Raw genomic sequence first — 12,420 nt, 5'->3', positions numbered from 1 at the left:
GTCAGCCTGTACATGCTTCAATCTCTAGTATAGGGCTTGAACCACAGCCTTCTGACTCAGGAATGCAAGTGCTACAACTGAGCTAAGGCAGATACCATTAACTGTTAGGATGGTAAGAAAGAAGCATCACTTTGGGACTTGGTATTAATTAGCCTAAAAAAGTAACAATCTATCCAGTCACCAATTAAGGAATGACGAGACTAAATTGGAAAATAGGACATTAATTGGGGGTATTTAGGCAAATCAAAGGTGACAATGAGAACCAAGCTGTTGTAGATAGCTCCACAGAGTGTAATATGAAGAGGCAAGGGAAAGAAATTACCTGATAAGGACCATCCTGTTGGGAGTTTGTTTACAGTCCTAACTGATTAGAAGTTTGTATGTCTTAACAAGTGCTTTGGTTTTACCAATCACATCTGCCATCCAATCCCAATTGGTAACAAAAAAGGGGTTCGCCTGTACCTTGAGTCAGGCTATAAATCATACAGTTTAGAAGGAGGTCAATCAGTCCATCATGCCCCTATCAGCTTTTGAAAAGAGCTATCCAAATTAGTCCCAATCTTTCCCCAAAGACCTGCAATACTTTCCTTTTCAAGTATATATCCAATTCCCTTTTGAAAGTTACTATTGAATCTGCTTTCACCATCCTGTCAGTCAGTGCATTCCAGATCATAATATGAGACTTTTGAACACAAGCAGAGTTCAGGAACTACAAACGCGAGTGTACTCACCTCAAATCCGCTGGCGTCCAGCAGCAGACCCGCCCAGGACTAAAGGAATTAAGCTGACGCAAAGGAGTGACTCTGCAGTCCCCATTGTATCAGCGGCACAGTGACGTTGTGAAGTTACAGCACATCAACCAATAAAGCTTGACCAAGTCTGCGTGCGCGCTCTCGCGCACTGCGTACGAGGATGCGGCGTGCGACACGCAGGGGTAGGGGCGTCTCGGGGAGCGCGCGCATGCATCGGGCTCGAGCTCGAGCGGTGGCGCCCGTTTGCGTCCTCGCTGAGGAGGCGACGTCAGACACAGTCCACGCGGCTCGCGCGCCCGCGCGCTCAGAGTGTGAGGAAAGTGAGAGAGCGAAAAAATATCTTACCGACCGAGCGAGCCAGCCGAGCAACAGGAGCGGCAGTCGCTCGCCCTCACTCCCCACCCCCCCCCTCCCTCCCGGCAGACAGCAGCAGCCACTTCCAGCTTCATGACCGTTTGGCCCGGTAGTTGTCGTTGTCGGAGCCCGGTGTTGAGGCGCTGCGTGGGAGCCCGCGGGGCCGCTGTAACCGTGCGTGTAGGATGTCCCGACATGAAGGTGAGTGAGAGACTGAGGCGAGAGGCCCGGCGAGCAGGCCGCTGCCCTCGGCCTATGTGTGTGATCAGGGAGCCGCCATAGCTGCTAGGCCCCGGGGTGCGAAGCCGTGGCCAAGCCCAGAGAGTGTGTGTGTGGGGAGGGAAAGGAAAGGCCGCTCCCCGGTCGCTGTGGCGGCGGGGCGGGACCTGTTTTGATTTTCGGCCCAGTGAGGCCCTAGTTGAGCCTGGGTATCGCCCAAAGCCCGCACCCCCCCGGGGCCTTGTCCCTCCCTCTCCCGGCTCCGAATGATTGCACTGTCATCAAGGTGGCCGGCGGTTCGCTGCGGCCTGAGGCAGGCTGCGGGCCTACTCCGGGAGGCCAGCGCTGCCTCCTGTCTCCGACCCAGGCCGAGCTGACAGCTCCACACCGGGGAGGAAAGCAGGCTGCGAGTACGGGGTGTGCCCTGTGCCCGGGGCTTTGGGAGCTGCCGATTTGTAGGCCTCCAGGCACCGGGGTCGGGTAGTGTTGATCCCCGTTCGTGCAGAGCCTGAAAGTCAGTCATAATTATCTTTAATTATAAAGTAAAGTCCCCCTCTCCCGGTGAGAGGTGGGTGTGTGAGTCACTGTTGAACAACTCGAGGAGCTGGACATGGCGACAGTTCATTAAACTTTCTGTCAAAACACAAGCCTCCAATGCTGCAGGAGCCTAGTTAGATGTGGATTTATTGCCAGATGGGCAGTATAGAGATGGCACTTTATTCATTTGTTTTCAGAAAACTAATGAAAAAATCTGTCTTAAATTGTGTTATTTCTACACGTTTGAGCAACTTTTCCAACCTGTGCACATTATTAGGGAAGTATAATTGTGACCAACTTTTCTAACCTGTGTAGAAATTGCACATTATTAGAGGAAGTATAATCGTGACAAACTTCCCAACCTCTCTAGGATTCGAAGATGTGATAAAAGTTTCAGTATTTGGGGTTAATTCAAATTTTGAGTTATGCATTTTGTCGGCCTGTTGTGTAGTAAGGCAACTTAAAAGCTATTTTTTAATTTCACAAGCAGCAAATGTTGTAAACACTCAGCAGATTTCTTCAGATTTCCCCCGAGTTTGTGGAAGGGGGAATGAGCTGCTATGATAAAATAAATGTGTTTTTTTTGGGACGGAGTCTTTACTGTCGTGATTTTAGCAACATTTTTATATATATGTATTTTTGTCAGCTTTGATGCAACAGCAATCCACATTTGACTATCCCTATGAGGGATAGTGAACAGGAATTTGAGGATTTCCTTCACATGAAATCAGTTTTACCGGGAAAGGATCACGATGTCCACAGAGTTGTTTGCTAGATCCCTAGAACTTACATGCAGAGACATTTGATATCATTATTGCAGTTACGGTATTACCACGTTACAAAAGTACATGTTCTCTACAACAGCAGAGAAGTATTACATATTTTCAGTATCGGGTACCACAGAATCACAGACAGAATCACAGAAACCCCACAGTGCAGATAGAGGCCATTTCGGCCCATCGAGCCTGCACCGACGCATATCCCACCCGATCCCCGTAACCCCTACACCAACACCTATCCCACCCTGTCCCCGTAACCCCACGTATTTAATCCCCCTAACACTAAGGGTCAATTTATCATAGCCAATCAACCTAACCCGCACATCTTTGGACTGTGGGAGGAAACAGGAGCACCCGGAGGAAACCCACGCAAACACGGGGAGAATGTGCAAACTCCACACAGACAGTCACCCGAGGCCGGATTCGAACCCGGGTCCCTGGCGCTGTGAGGCAACAGTGCTAACCACTATGCCACCGTGCTGCAATAAACCCTCAGCAACAGTCCACATAATATCCATATACTTATTAGTCAAAGTACTAGATAAGAGTAGTAAAGAAATGTACATTTCCAGTATAATTTGTTTAAAAATTGCTGTTATTGCATGTGGTAAAGTGCTTTTGTTTTTTTCTAAAATTATGATATTTAACTTATTGGCTTGTCTGAACTTTTACATATTTGGCTAATATATTTTCTGCACTATTGTTACAACATGGAAACAGACCACTCGGCCCAACCAGTCTGTGTCGGCATTTACCTTTTCACGTGGGCAAATAGTTCTAATCAGATTTACCCGCCCTGTTCCCGTATTCCTTCCATCACTGTTCCTTCATCCACCTATACAATCTAATCTTGAATGTTGATGTAGTTTTTGCCTCAACCACTAATCCTGGATGTGAATTCCAGATCCTCTCAACTCTATGTGAAGAGGTTTCTTCTGCCTTCTGTTTTAAATCTCTTGCATTTAATGTTGTATCTATGGCCCCTCGTTCTTGACCCCATAACTACTGGAAACAGTCTGCTTCTATCTATCCTGTTTCATCCTTTCATAATTTTAAACACTTCTACCGTATTGCCCTGTTATCTTTATTATTCTAGCAAAAAAAGACACAACTTTTCAAATCAATCTTGGTATTTGTATTTCCTCACATCAGATCTATAGATGTGGCCAATGTTCTGTTAAGCTGCGTGGCCGCGCAGTGGTCTGGAGCTCCCGTGCAGGCTGCTCACTGGCTTTTCAATTGGAATAATCGCAAATGTGCGAACATTTGAATGGGCCACACAGCCACTTAAAGGGGCCGCGCACCCCAAAAAAATTACAGGGAACATTGGCCGTGACTGCTCCGTTCCTTTAAGGGAATGGCCACGAGAAAAATCCTCCTTTGGCCTTGCTGGAGGCTCTGCACAAAAGCCTTTAATAGTGACCCAGTGCTGAGATATTATAATTACTGTGCTTTGTCTCTAACACGGTTGAGCTTGATCTGTGAAAATGTCTATTGTTTGTTGGAAGGAAGGATCCTGTTGGTAAAATAATATTGACAAGACTCTGAAATTTATGTAATGTGCATTTTTTTCCAAAGCATCAATGTGCCTTGACAAAATACATTTCTTCAATATTCATCTAGCACTTTCACTGGTATGGATATTATGTGGACTATTGCTAAGGGTTTATTGCATGAAACCTGATACTGAAAATTAAGTTAACTTTCCGCTGTCATAACTATCCACATATAATTTTGTAACCTAACAATACCTTAACTGCATTAATGATAGAAATGTCTCTACATGTAAATGTTAAACTGTATAGTCAATTTCTGAACATTTGAGATTCTTTTGGCTATCTCTATGGACTGTAGATAATGCTGATACTTGCTACATTACAGGATGCTATTAATGCTGTTTGTGTTTTTTTTTCTGCTGGAGATAGCCGTTTCAAAACAATCCACAAATTTTCTGTAGTGATTCACGGATGTACATTACAGTGTGGCAACTAATTAGAATTATTAGCTTTGTCAATTTTGGAATTTTGCTATCACTTGTATGACTTGTATTTTAACTCCGTCAAAACTCTAGCTTTTGATGGATTAAATTTGTGGGGGGGAATAGTCTATGAGAAGAGAGATTTGAATGCTGAACATGCAGTAGTTCCAGTTGTATTCAGTTTGAATGCTACATACTAATTTTTAATGAGTACTTCATATTCTTTTAAGGGAGTGTACATTGAGGAATATCACATTTAATTTGCAAAATTGTAGAAGGACTCTGGGGGAGGGGCGCAATTATTAAGAAAAAAATGAGCTCAAACATGATCTATTTAAGTTATAATGGAGAATTGAGGTTAAGTTGGCTGGTTTTCATGGCTGTTACATTCTTTGGCCAATTATCCTCAGTGCCCCATTACCATCCACAAGTAAGTTTGTTGCTGCTATTTGACTGTAACTACGAAATGCTTTTTTCTTCATATTTCCATGTTTAAGATGGAGGCACATTCATAGACTGACAATCCAGTGTAAAGTGCAGCTGTATATATGATTTCCAGTTGGGTTGGAGCCAGTTAGTACCTATGATTGTTCATGGCTGTGATGGAATTAAAACAGAAATGAGGTGATAGTTGTTTTACAAATGTTTCTTATATTTTTGTTATAATACCTGATGACGAGACAGCATATTGATCAATAAAAATGGGCAGTATATCTATAACGGGTTCATATTTCCATTCTAGTTCAACTTTGAGTGGTAGGTTTTTTTATGTACATGGAACAAGTTAAACCAGTTGCGAGAACACGTCACCTGGCTAAGCCACTAAGTACAATTCCTGCCACTGAACTCTAAGTTTTCAAACTGGGATCATTAGACCTGGAGGGAGGGCACTTTCACCAGGGGATTTCTGGAGGTCCCCAATGTCATCACATTTATGTATTTTTTAATGTAATTATTAATTTAGCATGTTATTTCTGTCAGTGTGTATACTAGTTAAAAATCTGCAACTGTAGCATTGTTTTCTTTTTGGATAGTTGATACTGTCTTGAATATTAGGACCAGGGACCCCAGGAATGTCTCAATGTTTGCAGGAGGTGAACCCCAGGGGTGTGTTAATATTTGCAGTTTCTTCAGGGGTGTGGTAATGTTTGCAGCAGGGCTCCCTTACAAAGTTTGAAAGCTCTGGCCAGTTCTATCCTTTGTCTTACACTTGCACACATCTAGCTGTTTACCACTCGGTGACATCATCCAAAAACACACCGTCAGATTCCACATGTATGCTGGTCACACCCGGCTCTACATCACCACCACCTCTGTCGACCCCTCAGCTGCATCTGATTTGTCATGCTGCTTGTCTGACAGAACAGAAACTTCCTCCAATTAAATATTGGGGAGACCGAAGCCATTGTCTTCGGGGTTCCCTACCCACCCATTTCACCCCCCCCCCCCCTTGGCCACTGTCTGAGGCTGAACTAAACCGTTCGCAACCTTGGCATCCTATTTGACCCTGAGCTAAGCTTGCGACCCTTTAGCCTGCCCATCACCAAGACCAGCTACTTCCACCTCTGTAATATCGCCCATCTCTGCCTTTGCCCATCTGTTGCTTAAACCTCATCCATGCTTTTGTTACCTCCAGGCACGACTGTTCCAATATCGCTCCTGGCCGGCAACCCACCTTCCGTAAAGTTGAACTCATCCAAAGCTCTGCTGACTGTATTCTAACTTGCACCAAGTCCTGTTCACCTATCATTCCTGTGCTCACTAAACTACATTAGCTCCTGGTCCAGCAACGCCTCAAATTTCTTTGTGTTCAAATCCTTCCATGGCCTCGCGCCTCCAATCCTACAACCCTCCGAAACCTCTGTGTTCCTCCATTTCTGGCCTGTTGTGTTTCCCTGATTTCCTTCGCCTCATCATTGGCGGCTGTGCCTTCTGTTGTTCAGGTCCTAAGCTCTGGAATTGGCACATTAAAGCTTTCTGCCTCTCTACCTCTCCCTCTTCCTTTAAGACGCTCCTTAAATCCAAGCACCTGTCCTAATATCCCCTTAGTGATTCGTCGTCAAATTTTGTTCGACAATGCTGCTGTGAAGCACCTTGAGATGTTTTAATACGTTAAAGGCGCTATATAAATGCAATTTGTTGTTGGTGTTTTAAGTTCATACTGTGCTCTGATTCCTTATTGGGTACATTTGGACTGTGATGCAGTCCTTAACTGGAAATGGCAGAAAGGAAAATCTATGCATCTAAATATTAAAAAAAATAGATCTAGAAATGAAAATCTAACTGATCAAATCTGAGCCAGTATGGTACAAGCTAGTTTATAATTCTATTTAAACATGTTAATAAGAATTTGATTGCAGACTCATGCTAATACAGGCACCTATTTTTTTAAACAATCTTCAGTAATAGAAACTTACTTTAAAAAAAAAAAAAAGTTTTCTTGAGTTAGCCCAGTCTCAGGTTCTGTATGATGGATATAACTTTCTAATTCAGATTGGCATTGTGGAGTCAGCTGGTGGTCTCGTGAAACATTTCATATTTCATCCACTTGAACTGAGGATATCAAGCAGTACATTTATAAATATTGCCCTTCCACATCTGAATTGTACTGTATTTAGAGAGAGCCTAGCCAGCCAGACAGGAGAGTGGACATTTGTTCTAAGTCATTGTTGCAAATGAAAAACATTCATCAACTATGCTGAAATAGACTGGATAATTATGTTTGCAGTATGTTTTTTTTAATTTTCAGAAAATAAATTCAACCCAAACACATTTAACCAAATAATAAAAAAACCCAACAAACTAGGAAGAATTAAAACCATTCCTAAAATATATGAAGAGTTTTCATACTTTACAGTCTCCCATCCATTATAAAACCACTCCAGTTTAGGCACCTATTCATGACCTCGTTAAATGAGATCACCGCTTACTTCTTGTTTTGCCCTTTGTATCAGTTTTTTAAAATGTAAAGATTGCAGCATTTCCCAGGACTATCCACGACCCAAACATCTTTCCAAGACCTTCCAGTGCAAACAAATTCCTTCGGCTTTTTATAATGGACCATTTCTCACTGTATCTGTTACCGATAAGATCTTCAGAATGTTTTAACATAGGTGTAGCTTCCGGGGGTGGGGTCGTGAGGGAACACAGTGATAACAGTGCGAAAGATACCAACATTTTCCTGCACTTCGGCCAAAATGTTGGGATGTAATACGTGAATAAATGGCAATTTGTGTAAATGGGGAAGTTCTTAAATTGGTTTGTAATAAATCACTAATTTTATACTCTAGAAATGGCCCCTCGAGCCTGATCTGCCAAGATGGGTAGATGGAGTTAAGATACAGATCAGCCATGATCTAATTGAATGGTGGTACAGGCTCGAGGGGCTGAATGGCTTATTCCTGTTCCTATGTTCTAATAGTATAGCAATTTTCTATTTTGCAGGTAATTTGTATAATTCAATCATTAAAAAAAATGGTAGGTGGTGATGTTTTCTCAGTCTTCTCAGGCAGGAAACAAAATAAAATTACATTTGTCTAGTTGGTCAAATCACTCGTATGAAAATTTTGTCCATCAGTGTTTTAAAATGTGCATTTAGATGGTTATCAATGTAAATGTGATAAGGAATTGTTAGGAATGTTGCACTGTGTAAAAATGTTCATTATGTACGTTAAATCTATAATCGCCCACAAAACAATTCGATTTCAAAAAGTGGGTTTCTGTGACAAGCTAGTAATTGGGGTGGCAAAGGGTTAGATTGCATCATATAGCTAGAGTGAAGCTTGAATAGTTAATAGTTATCTGAACCCTGAGGTCAGATAAAAGTCTTGAAATCACACCTAGATATGTGCAAGACAGAAAGTTAACATTTTTGAGCATGCAACATATAGGCAAGTAGCATACCAGTTCCACTTGTATTGAGCTTCATTCACCCAGATTTTCTGGCACAAATGATGCTATGGTAAGCATTGAGATCACCAAATATCCAAGAGGACATGTGTGAGCTCTGTTGACCATCAGTGATGGAGTCATGCTATCTTAAACAAACTGACATACCTATAAATGCTGGGTGGGTTTACTTTCCTCACATTGTAGATGCTTGTTAAAGTATTTTATTTAATGGAGTGCTTATCTGGTAGGGTGGCACCTGGATATTGGTGGAGCATTAGACCGTGTGTGGCATCAAGGAGCCCTAGTAAAACTGTAGTCATTTGGAATCGGGGAAAACGCTCCACTGGCTGGAGTCATACCTCGCACAAAGGAAGATGGTTGTGGTGGTTGAAGGTCAATCATCACAGCCCCAGGACATCGCTGCAGGAGTTCCTCAGGGCAGTGTTCTAGGCCCAATCATCTTCAACCGCTTCATCAATGACCTTCCCTCCAACATAAGGTCAGAAATGGGGATGTTCGCTGATGACTGCACAGTGTTCAACGCCATTCATAACTCCTCGGATAACGAAGCAGTCCATGCCCGCATGCAACAAGACCTGGATGACGTTCAGGCTTGGGCTGATAAGTGGCAGGTAACATTCGCTCCACAGAAGTGCCAGGCAATGACTACCTCCAACAAGCGAGAGTCGAACCACCTCCCCTTAACACTCAACGGCATTACCATCGCCAAATCCCCCATCAGCATCCTGGGGTCACCATTGACCAGAAACTTAACTGGACCAGCCACATAAATACTGTGGCAACAAGAGCAGGTCAGAGGCTAGGTATTTTGCGGTGAGTGTCTCACCTCCTGACTCCCCAAAGCCTTTCCAGCACCTACAAGGCACAAGTAAGGAGTGTGATGGAATACTCTCCACTTGCCTGGATGAGTGCAGCTCCAACAACACTCAAGAAGCTCGACACCATCCAGGACAAAGCAGCCCGCTTGATTGGCACCCCATCCACCAACTTAAACATTCATTCCCTCCACCACCGGCGTACCGTGGCTGCAGTGTGTACCATCTACAAGATGCACTGCAGCAACTTGTCAAGGCTTCTTCGGCAGCACCTCCCAAACCCACAACCTCTTCCACTTAGAAGGACAAGGGCAGCAGACGCATGGGAACACCACCACCACCAAGTTCCCCTCCACACCATTCTGAGTTGGAAATATATCGCCGTTCCTTCTTCGTCGCTGGGTCAAAATCCTGGAACTCCCTCCCTAACAGCACTGTGGGAGTACCTTCACCACACGGACTGCAGAGGTTCAAGAAGGCAGCTCACCACCACCTTTTAAAGGCAATTAGGGATGGGCAATAAATGCTGGCCTTGCCAGCAATGCCCACATCCCATAAAACAAATTCAAAAAAAAAAAAAAAAGTTTTGTGTGTTTGAAAATCGCCATAATCGATTCTAGAGGAACTTAACTAATCGAAGTACATGCATCTTACTATATAATGGCCTGGGGTAGGACATCTCGCAGTGATAGATTTTTTTCCTCACTCTTCAGCGCAAAAGTTTTGGGCCACAAATTGCTGGAAGTGCGAGCTGACAGGACCAACACTCTGTCTCAAACAATGAGATTTAAGGATAGAGGAAGAAACTGAGGAACGACGGAGAAGGAAATATGGTGAATTTGAGCCAAATTAGGTACAGGAAGAGAAATGAAGAGGGGGAAAGAAAGATTGGATTAAGAGAGAGAATAGAGACAGAGGAAAAGTAATACATTTAAAAATTGTAAAATTTAAAAAAACCTCAGAACAATTTACTACCTGCAGGAATGAGAATCCACAGTTTGAATTGTTCCCTTTCTGGGACCGGGAAGTTGAGTGGCATTGCAGGAACATAAATCTCGTCATTAAAAGAGTCCTTGCATTGTTAAGTACCAGCCCTAACTTTCTGTGGTGCATTTAATACATTTTAATAGTGCAAATGCAGCAATTTCTTGAAATTCAGGGGGAGGTTGGCAGTGACTCCCGTTTTCGTGAGGCTAACGGCAGAGTGTTGCAAATTATCCAGCAATTTGTGGTGATTTGCAACTCATTGCTGGTTTTTTTACACACTAATGGTGTGTGCATTAAACTCGCTGTTATTTTGCCAGCAAATTCTGGACCATTGTAAGTGTTCAAAATGCCAATGTTTAACTTATTGTAAACAGATGTGAGCCTTATAAAATACATACAAAACAAATAATTTGGATTGTTCAAATGCTGCCATCCAGATATGCAGATATATTCAGCTGCAATGAACTGAAGTCGTATTGTACGCCAAAATATCAAATTTTAAAATTAATCTTTGACATTGCCAGATGCCCTGGAAGGCCCTACTGGACAGATTACATGAGTATGCTTTGATTTAAATGATTTTGGTGAATGTTTCAATATCTGTCACTTTTAAGTATTCTGGATATTCTTTCTGGTTTATCTGATCAATTTACTTATGACAGCCATTGTGACGAACCTAGAAGGATTGAAATAGCACATTATGAACAGTGAATTACTTGTCATTGATATATGGGGTAGTGCAATGGATCATTGGGACTACATTTCTATTGTCCTCGTCAATTTATTTCCCTCCTGTCCTCTCTCGGTGGTGTCAGTCTCTTGCTGGGGAACCTTCTGTTTTTTGCCCAAATGCCCTTTCTTCATGTGCAAATGCTGACAGGATATTCAATCACAGGAGGCATCACATGAGCAAAATTCTGTCCTCATCCAATGTCACCACACGCATACGCATGCTTTCAGAGGTGTTGCTGGATAGTGATTAGGAGAGGGAGTCCTACCTGTTTTCCAGCCCTGATCGGAGCCTTAAGGCCAATTGCAGCTACATTTTTCCATTCAAAAGAAAGCCATCAGTGTGTTTCAAGTAAGAAGAATGTAGCACCATTTGAGTATTGTGGAGACCGGCCAGAGATAAGATTATCTTGAGATTCAAGTATAATCCATGAGTTTTGTAGATGTAGCTATATTCGCTATGATCTCAATTCTGAAATTGAATGTGTGAACCATGAAATTTCAGTGTACTTATTGCTGCAAACTAGAACTGTTGGTGGTGCCTAGCTGTTTACCATATGGTGCCACATAACTGGGTGCAGTACTTCATTGGCAAAGACAAGTGTCTCAGCAGTACGACTAGATCTGCAAATCTGCTTCAGCATATATAAATCCTGCTTTTGAAAGCAACAACGCTCCTTTGTTGGCTGAAGTTGTAGCTATTTAATTTCCCATAGCATTTTCTAATAGATGGAGATGGATTACATCCAGTGCTATAGTGTGCATTGTTCTCCTTTGAATTTTATTTTGCCTGTAAAATGTAATAACGCATACATAAACAAATAGACATACTAACTAAGCTTATAAGAAGTGAGGACTTACTAGACCTACCTGCTTACTAATATTGGCAGAGGCCGTTTCCCCCCCACCCGCTCCTAAAACAATTTAGCTAGGTTGATGGACAGGAAGTAGTACCAACATAAACATTCTGATGTAGACTAGTTGAATCCCTGACTTACTTAAACTCCTGTGATTCTGTTTTTGCAGTCAGGTAAAGGGTCCCAGACCTGAAACGTTAACTCTGTTTCTCTCTCCACGGATGCAGCCTGGCCTGCTGAGTATTTCCAGCATTTGCTGTTGTTATTTCAGATTTCCAGCATCCGCAGTATTTTGCTATTATTTTAAAGCTAGGTTAATGTTGTTGGAGTTGGCGCTTATCCATCCTTGGCATAAGCCAAAATAAAGCATAAAGTAAACTGGGATAGGACAACACATAACCAGAGAATAGTCTACGTAAACAAGTGTCATCACAGTACTGCAGAATGGGCATGTTGTGAGAGGATCTACTTGTTGTATGTTATCTCAGCACGTTTACTTCA

General features: G+C 42.8%; 1 protein-coding gene across 2 annotated transcripts in view; it reads left to right on the top strand.

Moving 5' to 3' along the window:
- Positions 1-1,154: 1,154 nt before the first annotated feature.
- Positions 1,155-12,420, top strand: part of kcmf1 (potassium channel modulatory factor 1) — a 238,340-nt gene continuing 227,074 nt past the window's right edge. The window contains exon 1 of one of the 2 annotated variants that reach the window (XM_085983446.1): positions 1,155-1,307. In XM_085983446.1, the coding sequence (XP_085839572.1) occupies positions 1,292-1,307 (16 nt within the window). In that variant the 5' untranslated portion in view covers positions 1,155-1,291. The remainder of the gene's footprint in view (positions 1,308-12,420) is intronic. The other variant, XM_085983438.1, reaches the window with a different exon arrangement.

The sequence above is a fragment of the Somniosus microcephalus genome, chromosome 1, assembly GCF_052327205.1.
Source record: "Somniosus microcephalus isolate GS21.2 chromosome 1, FLI_Smic_1.0, whole genome shotgun sequence".
In the NCBI taxonomy this organism is placed as follows: domain Eukaryota; kingdom Metazoa; phylum Chordata; class Chondrichthyes; order Squaliformes; family Somniosidae; genus Somniosus; species Somniosus microcephalus.
The sequence above is the reverse complement of the archived record's forward strand: the minus strand, read 5'-3'. Positions and strand labels throughout refer to the sequence as shown.